The sequence below is a fragment of the Camelus bactrianus genome, chromosome 6, assembly GCF_048773025.1.
Source record: "Camelus bactrianus isolate YW-2024 breed Bactrian camel chromosome 6, ASM4877302v1, whole genome shotgun sequence".
In the NCBI taxonomy this organism is placed as follows: domain Eukaryota; kingdom Metazoa; phylum Chordata; class Mammalia; order Artiodactyla; family Camelidae; genus Camelus; species Camelus bactrianus.
Window position 1 is genome coordinate 62,850,898 of NC_133544.1, and position 19,306 is coordinate 62,870,203.

At 54.0% G+C, this 19,306-nt stretch overlaps 3 protein-coding genes across 10 annotated transcripts in view; 1 reads left to right on the forward strand and 2 right to left on the reverse strand.

The window, feature by feature from the left end:
* The window catches only part of LOC105068784 (myosin-6), a 59,568-nt gene that overhangs the window by 21,120 nt on the left and 19,142 nt on the right, over positions 1 to 19,306 (forward strand). For 5 of the 7 annotated variants that reach the window (XM_074365749.1, XM_074365748.1, XM_074365750.1 and 2 more), the window contains 3 exons: positions 180 to 383; positions 1,249 to 1,374; positions 1,468 to 1,743. In XM_074365749.1, the coding sequence (XP_074221850.1) occupies positions 180 to 383; positions 1,249 to 1,374; positions 1,468 to 1,743 (606 nt within the window). Of the gene's footprint in view, positions 1 to 179; positions 384 to 1,248; positions 1,375 to 1,467; positions 1,744 to 3,021; positions 3,118 to 3,820; positions 4,393 to 19,306 lie in introns of those variants that run through there. The other 2 variants (XM_074365754.1, XM_074365753.1) reach the window with 2 other exon arrangements.
* Positions 6,581 to 9,411, reverse strand: CMTM5 (CKLF like MARVEL transmembrane domain containing 5). Of its 2 annotated transcripts, XM_010954731.3 has the most exons (5): positions 8,957 to 9,400; positions 7,818 to 7,970; positions 7,259 to 7,351; positions 6,971 to 7,055; positions 6,581 to 6,870 (listed from the first exon to the last, which is right to left on the reverse strand). In XM_010954731.3, the coding sequence occupies exons 1-5, from the start codon at positions 9,080 to 9,082 to the stop codon at positions 6,857 to 6,859; spliced, it is 471 nt and encodes a 156-aa protein (XP_010953033.1). In that variant the 5' UTR covers positions 9,083 to 9,400; the 3' UTR covers positions 6,581 to 6,856. The 2 variants fall into 2 exon arrangements, with proteins under 2 accessions (XP_010953033.1, XP_074221880.1); XM_074365779.1 differs by lacking the exon at positions 7,259 to 7,351 and having other exon boundaries at positions 8,957 to 9,411.
* Positions 9,953 to 13,887, reverse strand: IL25 (interleukin 25). The gene is made up of 3 exons (XM_010954813.3): positions 13,238 to 13,887; positions 12,826 to 13,067; positions 9,953 to 10,740 (listed from the first exon to the last, which is right to left on the reverse strand). Exons 1-3 carry the CDS (start codon positions 13,244 to 13,246, stop codon positions 10,485 to 10,487), a joined length of 507 nt encoding a protein of 168 aa, XP_010953115.1. The 5' UTR covers positions 13,247 to 13,887; the 3' UTR covers positions 9,953 to 10,484.

Here is a 19,306-nt window from a genome sequence, read left to right on the forward strand (position 1 = left end):
TGGGTGGGGGTGTCCCATCACAGTACCAGATCCCTCCTGCCCCTGGGCCATTGCAGACACCCATCACGGGCCCCTCCTGAGCCACCACACAGGCTCACCAAGGCATCTAGTTCAGCTAACAGCCTTCTGATGGGCCACAGACCATCTCTGTCTCTCATACCTGCTCTCCTGACACTCAGGACACCCAGATTCAGCTGGATGACTCAATCCGTGCCAATGACGACCTGAAGGAGAACATTGCCATCGTGGAGAGGCGCAACAACCTGCTGCAGGCTGAGCTGGAGGAGCTGCGGGCGGTGGTGGAGCAGACAGAGCGGTCCCGGAAGCTGGCTGAGCAGGAGCTGATCGAGACCAGCGAGCGGGTACAGCTGCTGCACTCCCAGGTGAGGAGGTCAGGGGAAAGCTGCCAAGTGGCAGAGCCAGGACATCTAGAGGTGACCTGAGCCAGATGCCCTGAGTAAGTATGGGTCCAACCAGGATCATAAATTATTTCATGTGCTAGTCATGGTTGCAGAACCAGTACCTTGAGAAGGAATTCTACACTTAACAGCTAAGAGTGTTGTGGTTGATTGGTGATGCCTGCCAAAGGCACAAATCTGAGAGTCGTGGAATGCATGCTATTATATGATCTCCTTGATTTAGGAGACAGCCAGCCTCATCATGCTCTGTAAAAATGGGACTTTAGGAGTCTAAAGAAGCACAACTGCATCCACTTGCAAACCCAGTTCTTAACAGAGCACCATTTTCCTGCAATCCCATACACTCTGTTTCCAGCTATACTCGGCAATGAGTTTTTGTGTCCATCTTACTGTATTGCCGTGTGGAGTTTTGTTCTGTAATCTGTATATGTGGGACTGACATCACCCATTGACGTGGTCCCCTCTTCTTACTCCACTGCACTCTTCCTGTAACTGTAATGACTTCCAGGATTTGGTGCCTGCAAAAAAGTTGTTCCCAGTTTGCTTGGAGCATTTTCATACCCCTGCATAGACATGTCACTAAAGAGCTCAGGAGTAGAACTAGAGACTCTTTGCCGCTTGAAGTCTTTCTTCAGACCTGAGTCATTTTAGGCATAACATCTAGAATATATCTATTTTCAGAGGAAAAGAGAAAGCAGATGCAAAACAAGGAATATACTAAAACCAAGACATGTTTTTTAAAAATGACCAGTTGTGCTTTTGTCTGGATAAAGGTGTAGAATCAGGTGATGAGGTATATATAGCCATAGTTTTCTCTACTCACATCTAGAACACCAGCCTCATCAACCAGAAGAAGAAGATGGAGTCAGATCTGACCCAGCTCCAGTCAGAAGTGGAGGAGGCGGTGCAGGAGTGCAGGAACGCCGAGGAGAAGGCCAAGAAGGCCATCACCGACGTGAGTCCCCCAGCCCTGGCCTGCCTGCTCCCAGCCAGGGTCTCCTTGGGCTTGAAGACTTAGACCAGGTCTCACCTCGCCCCCTGTGCACAGGCCGCCATGATGGCGGAGGAGCTGAAGAAGGAGCAGGACACCAGCGCCCACCTGGAGCGCATGAAGAAGAACATGGAGCAGACCATCAAGGACCTGCAGCACCGGCTGGATGAGGCCGAGCAGATCGCCCTCAAGGGAGGCAAGAAGCAGCTGCAGAAGCTGGAGGCGCGAGTGCGGGAGCTGGAGAACGAGCTGGAGGCCGAGCAGAAGCGCAACGTGGAGTCGGTCAAGGGCATGAGGAAGAGCGAGCGGCGCATCAAGGAGCTCACCTACCAGGTGCGGGCGCGGCGGCTGCGCTGGGGCCGAGTCTTCAGAAATGGACGTGAAAGCACCTCCCTCACCCTCCTGCCCCGCGCAGGCCCCATGCAGAGCCACCTTCCAGGAATGCCACCCAGCCTTCCTGCCACCTGTCCCTTGAGAAGGTGTCTTTAGATTAATTTTCTTTCACATTCTCTGGAGACAGTTTGGCTTGAGTCCCTGAATCTCTCTAGCGAATAGAGAATCTACTTCTACTTCCTGAAAGCAATTTGAACCAGCATTTCCCCAGGTTTTTTTTTTTTTCCAAATAACCTGAAGTGCTACTGTGAAGACTTCAGAACAGTCCGGGAATCTTTCTGCCTTCTACCAGCCTGAGAGGCAGGGATATTTGGGGGCATTTTAGGGATAAAAGTCAGGAATGGGAAAAGACTCATCTTCCATGGATTTTCTGGGACCACAGATAGAAAGCCTTAGAGAAAGAAGATCCCAGAGTGTTCTAAGCCCTCTATCTGCATAGCTTACAGCTTTTGCCCTTGACCTGTTGTTTTCACAGGGTGCCTGGGCAGGAAAGATGGAAAAAGAGGGTGGATCTGAGAGGCACAGAAAAGAGATACAGATGTAGGGGAGGGTATAGCTCAGTAGTAGAGTTCATGCTTAGTATGCAGAGGTCCTGGGTTCAATCTCCAGTACCTCCACTAAATAAGTAAATAAATAGACCTAATTCCCCCCCCCAAAAAAAAGGAGATACGATGTAAAGCTGCAGGTGTATTATGGGCATAAGTGGAAACAGCATCCTAGCACATGCAATGATTGGGAACAATTGAGCAACGTTGGAGCCATTGATCCTGGTGCTGGAAATCTGGTCCAGTACAATGTGTTAGAATATTGGGTTATGATAGATTAGAATGATCTGGTTATGATAATCCCTTCTGTCTGCATCCCACATTAATCCTCTCTGGTCACTCTAGAACCACTGGCCAAGAGCATCTGTGGTGCTCCAAGTTGGAGCTGGAACAGTCCTGATGTCTCCACATTATCAGATGAACAAGTCCCATTTGGTTCTAAGCCCCTCCTCCCATGTCTTACTTTAGAGCCACAGCCCTCCTTGCTTTTTAGATCCTGGCCTGAGGACCTTGCCTTGGCCCTTTGACCTATCAGTGGCGTCAGAGATGAAATCTCCCCACCACCTCTGTGACCTGGCCCGGTGGAGGGAGGGGAAGCTAAGGCCTGGGGAAGAGTGGAGTGGTGAGGGAGGGAAGGGTGATTGCTCTGTCTTCTCCCACTCATCTGCCCCAGACGGAGGAGGACAGGAAGAACCTGCTGCGGCTGCAGGACCTGGTGGACAAGCTGCAGCTGAAGGTCAAGGCCTACAAGCGCCAGGCCGAGGAGGCAGTGAGTTCACGGTTTTCTCCACACATCTCCTATATGTGAGAACCAACAAGTGGCCACCTCAGCCTGGGGCCTGGATGGAGCGTCTGCTCTCCACTTTAACTCTCAAACTCAGAGCTGGGTCAGGTACTCCAAATTAACCAAAGTAATGCTTATTTGACCCAGGACCTGCCCACAAGCTGCTTGTAATCCATATACCAGTGATCGCAAGAGAAAGCATTGCAGCTGCTAATGCAGGTCAGGGGGCCATCCAGTACTGGAGGCTGGAAGGTGGTAGGGGAACCAGGCCTGGAAGAGACCTGAGCAGGCATAGCATAGTGGGGAAGACATCTGGGTGAGCAGAAAAGTGTGGATGTGCGATGCTGATGAGCACACCTGTGCAAGAAACCCTGTGGGTCAGGGAGCATCTCCCAGAGTCACAGTTGGACAGGTGCAGTGAAGCTGGATTCTGATGAGGGAGGACCAGGTAGCACAGGATTCATCTTGGGCAGTGGGTGGTCAGGATTCTGAGTGCTAGACAATTTTGAGGAGGGCTCTAATCCAGGAGCAGGATACCCTCAACAAGGCTTTTGCAAGAATTTGGGTGAGGGTTTAGAGTGCTGAGCCCCTGCTCTGAGACAGGGAGTCCCCTAGACTAGGAGGCTGGGATGCCCCACCCGGCTCCCTCTCACTTCATCCTCCCACCCACCCCTCCAAACCCCTGCAGGAGGAACAGGCCAACACCAACCTGTCCAAGTTCCGCAAGGTGCAGCACGAGCTGGATGAGGCGGAGGAGCGGGCGGACATCGCCGAGTCTCAGGTCAACAAGCTGCGGGCCAAGAGCCGCGACATCGGCGCCAAGGTGGGTCCCTCCCCAGACCCCACTACTCACTCCCAGAGCAGCGCACACCCCAACGTCGGTGCCCCTCAGAGTGGGCACTCCTCACCCTGTATTTGGTTAGCCCCAAGGGTCCCACAGTCCCCATACCCGAGAATCCCCACTCCTGCTCAGAGAAGCCCCTTACAGACTGGAACCTCCTTAGAAAGCTCAGTCACATTCCCCTAAACCACAAGGACCCCTAAATGGGGCCTCAAGATCCCTGAGGGCTGAACCCCTTCCCCTAAGGGCACCTCGGGTAGGCCCCCAAAAGCCCTGGAGACTCCTCCCCACACCCTTCCTCCCTCAGGCCAGCTGCCCCCTCACACCTTTTATTCTTTCTCAGCAAAAAATGCACGACGAGGAGTGACACTGCCATGGAAGCTCGCTCTTGCTAACGCACAATAAAAATGAGTGCCAGACTCTGCCTGAGCCCCTGTCCTTCCGGCCGCCAGCCAGGAGCTGTCCTGGAGCCACTGGGGGGAGGGGGGCCCCACCCCCATGTCAGAGCTGGGGGAGCCAAGACCCTGCACATCTATCAAGGAGGAAACAGAGGCCCAGAGAGGTGAGGTGTTCTCCCTGAGGCAGCAGTGCCATGAGTCTCAGGTCTGCTCAGCCAACCACACAGGGCACCAAAGGGAGAAATTTCAAAAGGGGAGAAAACAAAGGCACCAGAGGGTGAGCCAGTTCTAGATATAGGAGATAGAATTTTAGTGCCGAAGCTGAAGCTACCCTCCACCTACCCCACCTCTGAGGCCACAGGGGTTAAAGGTGTCCTGGGACATTCATTCCCCCCAAAATGAATTCCCCATTGATGCCAGGAGAGGCTCAGAGCTGGCTGGGGATGGAGATGTGGATAAAGAGGGTGGGACAGGTCCCTTTTTGGTCATCCCCTTAGAAGTAACCCACAGGGAGCCCTCCCCAATCTGCCCTGGGTGCAGTTGGCTGGGGCCCTGGTCTGTGGGTTATGGCTCACTGTAAGGGCATCCTGAGATTCTGGGGCCAGCTGATGCCAAGCTGAGCTGATGTGCAGTGTGGACCAATTGGCCCCACTTGTCTCATTTTGACCTCTCACACAGACACAGGTGAGCAGGGCACATGCAGGTTTGCACCAGAAAGCACACTTCTGTTTTCGCTGAGCTCCCACCAGGGACAGGCTGGCTGGGGTGACGCAGCTGCTCAGGGGACAGGGGACCCCACTCTGCTCCCTGCCCCCTGCTGGGCTTTACGGCCAGGCTCTCCTGACCACCTTCTCATCCCTTCACTGGACCCCTGTCTTCTGGACTCCCCTGGCTAAGTCCTTTCTATCCCTCCCTGAGGCATTGACCGCCCCCTGCCCAAGGTCAGTCACCCATCTTGAGAATGATCTGTCATTAAAGTCCTAAGGACTGTGAGAGGAGACCAGAGAAACACAAAAGCTGGTTGGTTCTAGCCCTGGAGAGGCCACCAGCTCAGGAGGGAGCCAGGATGTGAGAACAGGAGAACAGGAGCCCGGAGAGAGGAAAAGCCAGGCCAAGAGAGGTTATCCCCAAGGGGAGCAGAGTACCTCTACCAGAGTTCCGGGTTCAGGCAGGGTTCGGGGGCCAGGGCCCGCATCTGGAAGGAGCACCCCAGAAGAAGGAAGGTATTTCAGGGCAGGGACACACGAGCATTGGAAAGAGGATAGCAAGTCAGCAAGAGCTCGGCCACACTGGGCTCTGCGGGGTTGGGCAGGGATATCCTGGGTGCACTGGACTGTCATGGGCCAGGCAGCGCTGACTCCAAACTCCCCCTGAGCCATGACTGCCCTTCCCTAGCTGGTCTCCTTCCCATCTGTCACTCAAGGATAAGCCCCCTGTTGCCTCTGAATCCCTGGAGCCCAGCATGGGGTCGGTATGTGGGAGAGGCTCAGGAAACGTCTGCTGAGGTGTTGGTAAGCTGGGAAGGCGGACCTGCTGGTGGATGCAGATGGAGATGAATCTGGGCCCTTTTTTCTGAGCTACAAGGGACTCAGAACAATATCCAGAACACCTGTTTAGATGTTAGGAGAGATGGGCTCCAGCTCTAACTCTTTCACAAATAGAGGTCACTTCCCCTAATCAGGCATATTCTCTCTTATGTGAAACGAGGGGATTGAACCAGTTGATATCTGAGGAGTCGTCCAGTTCCAGAATTGTGGGAATCTCTGCCCTCATTGGATGCTGACCCCCGCCCCCCTCGCCTCCGCCCCACCCCACCCCCATGGCCTGCGGGCCAAGTTCTCCCCACACCACCAGGGGGAGCTCTACACACACCCCAGGGAAGCACCTCCTCTCAAACCCACTAAACCCTGTGTGAAGCAGGCTGGACACGTGGGCACTCACTCATGTAGGGAAAGCTTGTGCCTTCTCAGACACAGAACTCTGGGTGTCCAGCCACCAGGCACATCGCACAGTGGCCTTGCACACAGAGTTGTGGCATGGAAGCTTTGTGCTGAAGGATGTCTTCAGCATCTTCAGTCTAAACCCCACTTCCTCATTGTTCAGACCTGGTCCCAAAGAAGGGACCATGACCTGCTCTAGGCAACATTCCCATGAATACTCCATGGCATTCCCAATCTGCCTAATTTCTGGGGAAGAAAAGACTCACCAGCAGGATTCGAATCTTTTAATTTGGGAATGACCAGCTTCCTCCTGCACCTTTCCCTTTATCCATGATATCCCCTCTCTGGCCAAGATTCATTAGGAGCCAGATTTCAGAGCATGAGGCCCCACAGACAAGTCCCCGGTGACTTCTCAGGCCTGGTCCATCTCAGTAGGCCTGGGGTAGGGGACTGGAGGCTGGGGACCTAGTAAATCCAAAGGAGTTGTGTCTGGGCTCTGCCATCCCCCTTTCCTGGCTGGGCTTGGAAGCCAAGTAGCCCCAGGGTCACTGCTGGTCCCCTGTGGAGATGGAGCCGGGCAGGGTAGGGCACATCAGAGTAGGGTAGCTGCGGCAAGGAGGGGAGGGGGCATCTCCTCTCCCCAGAGTACAGGCACTCACCCTGGGAAGCCCTGGGTGCCATCTCAGTCCGGTAGATCTTGAAGGCATCGTAGGCAAAGACAGAAACCAGGATGATGCCAAAAACCTGTGGGAGTAAGAGTGGGGGTGGCACAACAAAGGCCATCGAGCCATCAGATACCAGGGAGAGGGAGGTGAGTGGTACGGGGCAAGGTGCGAACCAAACCGCAGGCACTGGCTTGAGCCTGGGATGGAGAGAGGTGCAGAAAGTGTGCAACCACCAGCCAGAGGTCCCTGGGGAGCTGGAGAGCTCTGTGGGGCCGGACTCACAAAAGCAGCAATGGCAGCTCCATCCCGGGAGGTCACGGCCGCAAAGGAGACCACCAGGAAGATGATGATGGCGCTGACACAGCGGAGGAAGTCCTGGGGGTCGGGAGTGCAGGGTCAAAGGGAAGTCAGAGAGTAGGGGGCATCACCCTGAGGTTTTCCAGGCTAGTCAGCGGCTTGACCCTCAGGCACAGTGAATCTCTACATGGAGATACCCTTGGACACAATATAAAGCACTTGAGAGACAGAGGGAAAGAGAGCTCACCCAGCTCTCCAGGAGAGGGATGCAGATGACAGCAGAGAGACCAGGATGAGAAGCCAGGGACCTGGGCTGGGGCTGGGGCTGACCCAGGCTCAGTGGCTGAGGCCAGGGCAGGGCTGGGGCTGGACCTGGATGAGGGAACAGATCTAAGGGATGTGAGTCAAAGCAGTGTTTGCATGCACGGTGTGGGGGCCAGACTCTGTACTAACCCAGGAAAAGGAGAGAGGCTGGGAGAAGAAAGGAAAATTCAACAGAGAAGAAAAGGGACCAGAATGGGGTGGGGGAGGCAGCGTCTCTCACCAGACAGGGCCAGTTCAGCTGATCGAAGCGCTGGTAGTACTGGGTGGCATAGAGGAAGAGGAAGGCGAGCGTGATGAAGAACTCCAGCAGCGCAGCCGCCATGTAGGCGGAGATGGAGGCCGTGAAGCAGATGAAGATGATGAATGTCAGGGCCTACAGGATAGAGTGTGGGAAGCTTGCCAAGAAGAGGACACAGGCATGGCCAGGCCTTTGCCTTCCCCTCCTTGGGAGCTCCCCCAGCTGGCCCATCCCACCTGTCCTTGGAGGTCTCGCCATCCCTGGTGGCAGGAGCCACATCCAGAGCCTTTGCCCATTGAGGGCAGTCTCTAGCTTCCCACCTCTGCCAGCCTAGGCTGCCCATGCCCCGGGATCCCAGCAGCCCCAGCAGCCCCAGCAGTGTGGCCAAGCTGCACGGTTCCAGGGGCACCACTGTATGAAATCCAGAAGAGACGGGTCCCCCTTTAGCACAGAGTACAATGAGAACGCCAGACCCTGGAGCGGTGCCCACAGCAGCCTGCACCCCCAGGAGGCACCCTGTGCCCCATAATACTTTCCCCACTCCCAGATGCCTAAAACTCCTCTAATAAGGACCAGAGCCTCTGGTTCCAAGCCAAGAGGCAAGATTTAGAAGGCAGATGCTCCAGGGTGGACTCTGAGATGTCTTCAGTTCTGGCAATGTGGGATGACATATATGCAGAAGACTTAAGTTTACACTAAGGTCTTGCTAAGTGACTAGGGGAAGATCCTTTCTGGAGGACAGATGTTTGTGGGGAACAGGCAACAGATAAAGTGAGGCTGCAGGAAGTCTGCCTTTCTGATAGTAGAACTTCTTGGACATGCCAAGAAGTGGCCATCTTAGAGCCCAGGGAAAGACCAGATGGCGTTACCCTGTCCCATCCCTGTGCCTCACACTCCCTCAATGTCCCAGAGAGCAGTCCTCCATCTGACTTCAATCCTTCCTGCTGCAGCTGAAACCTGCTGGGACCACCTTCAGATGGAGAGGCAGCAAGAAGGCAGGGGAGGAGATGTGGGCCAGGAGGGGTGTCCTGAGAGCCTGGGGAGGGAGGCTGCTGAGGGGTGAGCCCTAGAGGGCCAGGGAGGGGAACATGGAGGCTCTAGGTTGGGGAGGAGGCTATTACCAGCTCAGTTTCCAGCAGGATGCCTTTGAGGGAGGAGAGGAAGGTCTTGTCCACGGCGAAGCCCTGGAGCCTTGCAGCTGTCCCCTCTTCAGGGGGCCGGTCCCGGCAATCCAGAGCACTGAGCATCTCCGAGGGTCCCACCGGGCACAGCCCCCCACTGCCACCAGCCCAGGAAGGGAAACAGGAAGATGGAAACCTGGCAGGATGGGGAAGCAGACAGGAGCAGGAAGACACTGGGAGAAACCCGAAAGTGAAGCGGGCAGGCCTGCTGCGGGGCCCCAGAGAAGACGGCCGCAGGGGGAGGCTTGCCCAGATGGGCCTTCACCCAGCTGCCCAGAGTGCCCTGCCGGTGGTGCCTGGACTGCCCCCGAGCAGGCACATGGGAGGGGAGGGGCAGGAAAGGGGGGAGTGGTCAGCCCTCCCCTGATTTGAAGCCCAACCCACCGGGAGAAGGGCAGAGGGGAGGAGGGAGGAGGAGGAGATCCACGGAGAAATGGGGAGGAGCCAGAAGGTGTGAGTCTGGAAACCGGCTGCACTAGAAGCCCCCAAGGACCCAGGCCTGAGGAAGTTTGTGTCCCCCTTCCCTAACCTTAACCCTCCTCCTCACTGTCTTTCTCCCTTTTCCTTTTAGGGAGGGTGGGAGCTGGAGCCCCAGCCAGAGAGCGCCCTCCAGGACCCAGCCGTAGCAGCCAAAACTGAGGACAAAGGCAGATTGTTGGGGGGACAAGGGGGCGCTGTGTGCCTGCTGCAGCGCCTCAATGGGCCTCTGTCTCTCCAGCATGCCAGGAGGGCAGCCTGACCCCCACCCCAGTGTTGAGGGCTGGGCCAGGGAGCCCGGGAAGGGGGGTATGGGGGTAAACAGCGGAAACTCTGGAGGTCAGCGGGAGAGGGCAGTAGGTGAGGGCTGACGGTGGGGCGGAGAAGGGACCAGGCTGGGGACCACAGGATGTTCATCCCAAAGACAAATGAGACCACTTTAAAATACAGATTATTTATTTGGATGATTCTCTCCAGGCTCAACAACAGCCTCTTCCTCAGAGGCACCCACATCACGAGATTAGAAACTACACCAGGGTGCATAAAGTAGAGCATCCAAAGTAGATGCCCACTGAGTATTTGAGGAATGAATGAACGAATGAACGAATGAATGAATGAAATGAGGGGCTCTCCTTTGGCCAAGGGGAAAATACCAGAAAGTGTCTGTGCTGCACCAGGGCAGCTGGGGATGGGAGGAAAGAAAGAGGCAAAGAGGCTGAGATTTGAAGACATTTCCCAGGAGGAAATGCCAAAACGCCAGCTTCCAGGGACCAGAAGCAGCAGCTGCTCCTTTTCCATCACCCTGCATTTCCCATCCACTCCAAAAAGTGCAATGTGCGTTCCCCCTAAAGTCCTCCATCCTGTCCCAAGATCCTGCTGCTCCAGGTGGTGCTTTGGAGGGGCTGAGCATTCGGGCATCCTGGCTCACCATGGCAGGTGGTTGTACACCCAGCTCCAGTGTTTGAGCAAGGACCAGCCCGGGGCTGCACAGCTAGGCCATCACACGGGGCCTCACGCACACGCAAGCCAAGGAGACACGGTAGAGCCGGCGTTCCAGGCAGTAGCCATTGTGGGCACCCTGCTCTCCAGGGCATGGCCGCCGGTAGAAGACGGTCTGGTTGTGGTAGAGCAGCTCCGAGTTGCCCAGGGGGTCCATGTGGGAGCCTGTCTGAAGGCTGACGCAGTGTGGACACAGGCAACGTGCATGGTATAAGTCCTGGGGGAGCCGGTTCAAGTCCCTGTCCAACCTGTGGGGGTGGCAAGCGTCAGGCCCTGGAGGGAGGCTGGCGGGGAGACGGGGGACCAGCTAGGAGCTGGGAGGGCCGGTGTGGAAGTGCCAGAGGCAGGAATTGGGGCTGTGAGGGTCCTGGCTTCTCCCAGTTCTGGTACCCACTTGCTGGGTGGCTTTGAACAATTCACCCCCTCTTCTCTGGGATTTATTTCCCCAACTGTAAGGGAGGGTTGGGGATGGAAGAGTGGCTTTCCAACGGGTCCTGGAGCCCTGAGGGAGGCAGGGGAAGGTGAGCAGCTCCTGCCTGAGCCTCCACCAGATCAGCTCTGCTTCTGATATATTCTCTGGTTTCTTTTTGTAATTGTCATTATATTTTTAGGGTTTCTTTTAAATCTAAGGTAAAAACTGCTCTTACATCCAAGTATAAGGAAGCATAAAGTGAAGGCTGACATTCTGTCTCCCCATCAGTCCCCCTCCCCAGAGGGAGCCACTGTCCACCAATCCTGCCCTTCTGCCGGACACTGGCTGTGCTGGGTTATGGGTTATAAGCACACATAAGAGTGTATGGTGGGGGCAGGGTATAGCTCCCATGGTAGAGCACATGCTTAGCATACACAAGGTCCTGGGTTCAATCCCCAGTATCTCCTCTAAAAAAAAGAAATAAATAGGTAAACTGAATTACCTCCCTCCACCAAAAAAGTGAAAAATAAATAAATTCCATATGTGTGTGTGTGTGTATGATAAGACTTATTTACTTATTCTGAAAGGATTTCATGGCCAAAAAAAGACACAGAAAGTAGGTGCTCCAAAGGTCTGGAACTCCAGAAGCCCAGTGGGAAAGAGTCCCTGGGTTATAAAACCATCCTTCAAACAGACAGGCCTCGGCTAGCACAGCATTTTCCAGAGGGGGTTCCCTAATACCTGCGCTGCAGCAGTAGGGGTTCTGTGATGAGTCTTGGAATGTGCTGAGCACACTGGGAACCTCCGAGGGGTGGGGCTCCAGCCGCTTTCCCCAGACTTATTCCACATCATCACTTTTTTTAGGGGGAGGAGCTTGTGGGACAAGTGTTGCAAAGAATACGCTTTGGAGAGGACCAGCCCAGCAGTTATCAGGGTTTCCTGGCTTCCTAACCGGCAGTCTAGACCCCAGCCCAGTCAGCCATCTTGTACCCAGCCTCCTCAAAGGGGATTTAGCCCAGAACCCAGCCAGCCCTCTGAGACCACTTCAAAACATAGTGAGCCAGAATCTTGGCCCTGGATCTAGTCTCAGTCAAAGCTGACCACCCACCCCTGACCCAGCCGGACCCACTGACCTTCTCCATCCATCCCCAAAGCCAAGACTAAACCAGAACTAGACTTATGGGGAATGGAACACAAACACCCCGTGAGGACATAAGACAGGAGGAGAAATATGTTTGGGATCCCTAAGGCACTAATTTTTAATATTTTAATTCATTGTCCCGATTTCAGTGCTTCCTAATATTTTTTTTACATCATGACACAAATAAAGAATTCTAATATGGGTGTGGCACCCAGTGAAAGAATCAGACTGCTCACAGTCAAAGATAGCCAGCCTGGGGCTCCAGCCACCCAGATGCCCCCCAGAGTGGACAGAGGATCCCATTCTCTTGGTATTGGGCTGTTTGTGCCTATATCATAAATTATTCCCTGATATTTTAGTTAGAAAAACATGGCCATTGTAGGGGAAGAAGGAGGTGGAGCGGGGTTGGGGGGAGGACGAGGGGGAGGAGGAAGATGGGAGGGAGAGAAGTAGAGGAAGAAGAAGGGAAGAAAACCAACATTTTCTGTATTAAGTATAGATTTTTCGTACCTTATTTCATAGGATTTGCACCATTAGCCTATGGAATATTCTTTCATTTCACAGATGAAAAATACTGAGCTTTGAACCCTTGAGTAATTGGCCTAAGGTCACCCAATTAGAGTCAGAGCTAGGTTTTGTCTAACACCCAAACTTTAAGGCCTCCCTGAGGTGAAAAGAGGCAGGTGGGCCAGAATTGGGTGGAACTCCCCCGGCCTCTCACACACACCCTAACCAGCAAGCTTCAGGCATTCGGGAGGGGACAGGGGCCAGCACACTCACTCATATCTCCAGGGGGCAATGGACCTGCTGTTGAGGGGTCCATCTTCGCTAGCTCTGCAAGACTCTGGGTGGTGGGCAAGGCTGGCAGGCTCTGGGGGAGGCGTGAGCACAGTGTTCCACTTCAGCCACTCCTCAGTGGAGTTCTGTCCTTTGCTGGGGCAGCAGCTGGGCCAGTGGGTGCAGCACTGGAGCCACAGATGAAAGGTGTGGGTTCCCATAACCATTGCCAAGAATGCAACCACCTGTAAGAAAAGGCCAGTGAGAAAACTGCTCCCACCTCCTCTGGGTGCCCCTTCCCCGAACTGCTCCCTGAGATTCTGGATTCAGGCTCCACCTGGTCCCCAGCCCCAACCCTGGCAGCTATCTCCACCCCCAGCCGCATCTTTGCTCCTGCCCCGCTCAGTGCACTCACCTGGTACATGCCGGATGCTGCTCGCCCAGCCTCGGAGCCACACTGGCTGACAGCAGGGCCTTGTGGAAGCAGGTTGACTGGAGCAGTTTAGGAGTCCTGGTTTTATTTTCAGCAAGCCTGTTTTGTTTATTCAAATTTATTTCCACTACCTTTTGACGGGTGTGACCTGAGATTAGAACACCAAACCAAATCAAAAAAAAAAAAAAAGAAAAAAAAAAACCACTTGGAAGTGTTTCCAAAAGCTGCTTTAAATGTAGACTTCATGGAAGTTGTGATTAACGTCATTGTAAGCCTGGGAACTTATTGGGCAAACTTTGTTCTTTGTGCTTTTCTGGGTGTGGGGTCAAAGCAATAGTATTATGCTCTTCTGTGCCTTTGAGAACTGGCATCATGGGAATTTCTCTAGTTGGCTTGGTACCCAAAATTAGGGAACATCGCCTGGCCTCTCTTCAGGAAGCCTTGTTCCTATGATCCCTGCTGCTCCCACCCAGGGTCCTGTGTCTTCTCTTCCCTTTCTTCTCAGATGTCCTCCTGATCACCCACCTTAATGAACATTTCCCCTCTATCTCCTTGGACCCTCAACCCTTCTGTTCTCTGACCCCTGACTCATCTTCGATGACCCCCAACTTCTATGACCCCAGTTATCTACGACTTCTCCCCACTGTCCATTACCCTCTCCCAAACTTCCCCTCCAGGGAACCCCACCCCCACATCCTTGGGCTTTCGCTGAACTTCTAACCCCACAGGCTGCCAGGAAGGCCTGCATCCCATTGGTTTTTTGGCTGAATGTGCAGAGTCTGATGGAAAAGCTGTGGGTGACTGTTCCCATCACATGAATGAGAAGGGAGAGCCAGGAAAAGGAGGAGCACGGTGACAGCCTCAGCTAATACACAACAGGAGCACCCAGGTCTCCGATTAGCCTACCTCACCCCTACTCACAGGGCCTGGGGGACGAGGGCCAGCGCAGTCACTCTCAGGCCATGGGGTGAGCTTATCCAGTCTCAGGACCCCAGCTCCACGGGCTACAATCGGCCAGGAGGAGAGTACGTGTGCACTGGCAAAGCTCTAGCTGGGCCTGACCCCAAAGCCACAGGTCAGCCAGGGGCCACCCCATCTGGGAGGCTCTTCTCCGAGAGCAGGCCTATTTTCCTCCAGTCTTTTACACTTCATCCTTGCCCACCATCCCCCCTCGCCCCCACACCCACGAGCCCGCAACCAACACTCATACACAGACGTTGTCTCTAGAATGATGCTTCCTGATTTGCATGTGCTTTCCCTTAGAAAATACTCCTGTGGTAACCAAGGACTCGGGAAATAAACACAGGGAACCAGGAATAACTTAAACTGCAGAGTGAGAAGGAATCCTTCAAATGCTTTGGAGCAAAGCAGCCCCAAAGCAGAGGAGCGATGAGGTCAGGGGCCATTCTAGAGAAGTGGGAGAGGCTGCATTGGTGAGTTTGGGGGGTGGGGCCTGGAGGTGGGGCTGGGTGAGGGCTTAGGGGAAACTGGTAGTGGTTGGGAGAGCAGGGGCACCTAGGAAGGCCACTGAGGCCAGGAACATATCAGCCCCCTCCCACTGCCACACTCCACCCCGGGCTCCCAGGAGCCTTCTCACTGCCACACGGCGCTGGGCACGATGTGCCAGGATGGTGCCCAGCCCCACACATGCATCACCTCATCTTCTCCTTCTGATAAAACTGTGAGATGGAAAGTATCGTCCCCATATTAAGATGAAGAGAATGAGACCCAGAGAATTGAGTAATCTAATCAAGATCACACAGGAGGAAGCATAACTGGTTTCCCACCCCAGCCCTGACCAGCTCCAGATCAAAGCTCTTGGCGTGGAAGTGGTGACCCTTGGCAGGCTGCAAATGGAAGGGTTTTCCTACTCGTGTGGGCGTGGGCTGGGACAGATTTCACCTGAACCTGCCGGAGGCCACGGGGCATTCCCGCCTGCTCAGGCATTCAGCCCAGCAGGCTGGGATCCGCGGCTCCAGCTCCCTATTTCCCAGCCTTTGGCCCTGGCACATGGTACCCAGGGTAGCTCTTGGTGTTCCCGAGCAAGCCCCAACCCCAGAAAGAGGCTCTAAGGGCACAGTGTTCTTTCAGAAGAGCTGGATCCCTAGGGGCCTCGCCAAAACCAATCAGGGCCTCAGAGCCTGACATGGGCCCAGACCTCTTGATCTTGGCCCTCTTCCAGGAAAGGGTGCTCTCAAGAGCTGGAAGTGATCCCAGCAATTCTTTTCATTTGCTGATCCTTCAAAGGCCCTCCATTGGTTACCCAGGACATTCCCTGCAGGGCAGACCTTTGGGGTGTCCACCTGCCACGGTACCAGGACCTCCTCTGAGGAAACCCCTGAAGGGCAGGGGGAGGGCCCCTGCAAGTACACAGTCACCCCAGGCTTGGTGTGATGACCAGGCTTGACCCAGAACCTGCACTCTGAGCCACACACCCCCACCCCACCCCCCTCCCATCAGCCTTTATCTCAGTAGCAGCTGTGGGTCTCCTCAGGGTGACTCCCTGCCATGAGAAACATTTTCCAGAGGGTTTTCCTCCTGGGTGACTAGTTTTGGAATCCCTGAGTCACTTCAGCTTCCCAGGAACCCTTGGGGGTGTGGAGAGATGGGGGTGGCAACGGGGAGAATGCTGGAGGCAGAAACAAAGGAAAGTTCACCCAGCACCTCACATCAAGGGCGTCTCCACTTGTCCTCACCTGTCTGGGCCTGACCTGGCAGCCACAGGGGACCAGCTGGGAGTCCCATCCCTGAGCTTCTGGAAAGAGATAAGCCCCTAGCAGGAAAGAGCAGGGCAGATGTGACAGAAGACACAACCTTGGCCAGAAAAGCTTGCAAGATGCTCCAATGGCTGTCCTGCCCTTCCTCAGAAAATCATTCAAATTCTCACCCACTGCCTTGAAGTCCTGTTCCTGCCTCTGATCAACTCTTCACCTCAGGCCTCTTTTCTCATTGGTAGAAATGTTTGTGTTTGGCAGGGGGGTTGGGGGACGTGGGTGTCACCTGGATGGCCACAAAAGTGCCAACCAGCTTAGCAGCTCCAGAAATTGTGCTAAAACCACAGGATTTGGCAGGGCCTGTTGAAGCTCATTGGCGCTCACCTGATGTGAGGCCGGGGCGCTGGTGTCGAAAAATGCCGAAGTACTTCTGTGCTGCTAGTAAATTGATGCTGTTCTCAGCGCTGAAGCACTTCCCCACCACAACCTCCCCGGATCCCACAATTAAAGGTGAACGGCTGGCTCAGACGGAGGCCTGGAGGACAGGCTCCCGTGTGCTGATGGGTGGGTGATGATGGTACTAGTTGCTAATTACTTGTAGTATCACTTTTAGTTACAAAGGTACTTAGGCTCTGGAGCCTGCTTTCAAAGAGAACCCATTCTGGCCTGGGAGACACACAGAGAATCAGAGTGAACAGGACAAAAAGCCCAGCAACTACCTCCCCTAGCCCGGGGCTGCTGCCTCCCCACAGAGGGCCTTCAGCCTACTCAGTTTGTCCTACAGTCATGGCTGCCCTGTTCATTTGTCCACTTGCCATATATTTATTGAGCACCTACTATGGGCCAGGCATCATCCTAAATGCTAGGAATGCAGAGGAGAACAAGCCAGGTACGATCCTTGCCTCATGAAGCTCATGTTTTAGGAGAAGACAGACAGCCAACAAGGAAACAAGATCATTTCTGATAATAATAAGTGTTATGAAGAAACTGGAACAGTGTTATGAGATAGGGAATTACTGGGGGGTGAAGGGGGCAACTTTAACTTGAAAAGCTGGGAAAGGCCTTTCTGAAAGATGCAGAATTTGACAGTGATGGAAAGGGCCCAGGGAAAGTGTGGTCCAGGCAGAGGGAACAGGCCACAGAGAATCCTAGAGGTGGAAGAGCTTGGCATGTCTGAGAAACAGGGAAGACAGTGTGGATGAAAAATTAAGGATAAGGGAGAGCGTGGAATGAGATGAGGTGAAGAAGTGGGCAAGGACCAGATCACATAAGGTCTTACAGGCTGTGGTGGAGCATTTGGATTTTATTCCAAGGCCAGTGGGATGGTATCAACTGTATTCAATCATGATCTATGTGATGTGAGTTTCTCCAGGGCAGGCATCATGTCCTTGACATTCTCCTGCCCCAAAGAGTTGGCATCAAATAACAATAATAACAGTTGCCTTGAGCCAATGCTTACACATCATGGGCCAGGCACTGTTCTCAGAATTCTCTTAATCCTCAGGTCCATTATCATCCCATTTGACAGACAAGGAAGCAGAGGCCCGAAAAGGTCACATAGCTTGCCAAGATCACTAGCTCGTACTGAAACCAGGATTAGAACTCAGGCAATCCTGATGCTGTGGGGTCCAAAGAGAAGAGAACTAGAAGAGTCTATGAGCACCTGAGAAATTTTGAGCAGCAGGAAGAACAAGAACAGGTCAAGCAAGTCACAGGGTAGGTGAGGATGAGACCAGCTAGTTGGCCCTGCTGGGAAGGAACAAGAGAGGGAAAGAAGACTGGGACCCAAAAACCAGATGGAGGGGACCCCGTGAATAGTGGCAAAGGCAAGCCCTGAAGCTGAGGGGCCCCCTGCCTGAGGTTGCCATCCATGTAGGGTCTTAGTTACCCACCCAGCCTGGGTTTTCTCCAGCCTTACCTGGGGCCCGGAGCCCTCTCTGAGTAAGTTAGAATCACTTTAAACCTCTATTTGCAAAGGAGAGGGCAGAGATGAAGCATAAAGGACAGAGAGAAGTCTCCTGCCCTCAACAAAGAAACACTTTGAGCTTTTGGGAAGGTACAAGCTGGGGGATGAGGGGGCAGGGAGGAGGAAGAGGAGAGCCAAAGTGAAGAGGAGAAACCACTGTGCTACGCACTTTACATATATTTACTCTTCACCAAAGTCACTGCTCCAGATGAGGAACTGAGCTTCAGAGACATTCCAGAACTTGATCAAGGTCACACAGCTGACAAACCAGGATTCACTCCCTAGTGGCAGCATTCCCTGGGGGGCACTCTGGAAGCACAGGCTTGTTTCCTGGCAGGTTTGCACTCTGCTCCCCTTGCCTCTGTTTCCCCAGGCAACCAGCTCCCAGCACCGCACCTCCTTGCCCACCTCCCAAAACACCATTTGGCTAGGACCTAGCACTTCCTTCCTGCTTAGTGTTTTCTGGCTTCCATCTATTTCTACTTGTGCCAGTCAGAGAGTTCACCCTTGGGAACTGGGTTTCCTGCCCACCTCCATGATGAGCCCCAATTTTCTTTGGCAGTCCCCTGGACAAAGACCATACCAAGTCACTCCCCAGCAGCTACATGTCTGTGTTCCAGGCAGCCAGGGCCCCCAGGGCTGAGGTCTGGAAGAGGTTGGCCCAGGCTGGAGCTGGATTGGGGGAGCTCTCCCTTCAGATGCATCTGGAAACTTAAAAGTTCCTCTCCCATCCTAAGGGAGTCTGAGTGTGTTCATAGGCGCTCAAGCAACAGGGAGGGGAAGGAGCTGGGCCAGGTATATCCCCCCTTCCCTCATGGCAGATACCAGGAAGAGTGGGCCAGTGGAATGTAGGGGTGGGGGTGTTTGGGAGGGGAGGTACAGAGCCTCTATCCAAGGCCTCAGGTTCACAAAAGGCCTTAAATTAGACTTCTGATGTTATCTCCAAATGAGATTATACTTAGAGGCACTGTCTATCTTATGTGTTTGAAGTGTTAATGTGTTAAATGTAAACATTGAAAACATACTACAATTTTTCAATCCTGTTTGACATCTCACTTTTCAAATTCCAGGAACCTTAAAAAGGAAAGAAAGAAGGGTCTTCTGGAGCCTCTCAGAGGCCTTGACGTGTGCCCCACAAGGAAGAACTGGGAGTGAGGGGTAGCTGGAGGGAGGCAGCCACCGCAGAGGAGGAAAGGTGTGGGGACCCAAGAGCCCCTTCCTTTCAGATTAAGCTCCTGGAGAGACCAGATCCCAGCTCCTCTAAAAGAGTTCTGTCCTTTTGTGCCTGCAGTCCCCACTTCTGTTCCTCATGGCAGCAGGAGTGAGCGAGAGTGAGGGCGGGGGACAGGCCCAGACTGGCAGAGAAGCCCA

Bases quoted from the DNA above. Each gene is read 5' to 3' on its own strand.
- IL25 (XM_010954813.3), bottom strand. The intron at 10,741-12,825 runs GTGAGTGTGCTG...CCACCCCCACAG, and splicing joins ATTGCCCCCTGGAGATATGA to GTTGGACAGGGACTTGAACC.
- CMTM5 (XM_010954731.3), bottom strand. From the start codon at position 9,082: ATGCTCAGTGCTCTGGATTGCCGGGACCGGCCCCCTGAAGAGGGGACA. The intron at 7,971-8,956 runs GTAATAGCCTCC...TCTATCCTGTAG, and splicing joins TCCTGCTGGAAACTGAGCTG to GCCCTGACATTCATCATCTT. The intron at 7,056-7,258 runs GTGAGTCCGGCC...TTACTCCCACAG, and splicing joins GAGCTGCCATTGCTGCTTTT to GTTTTTGGCATCATCCTGGT.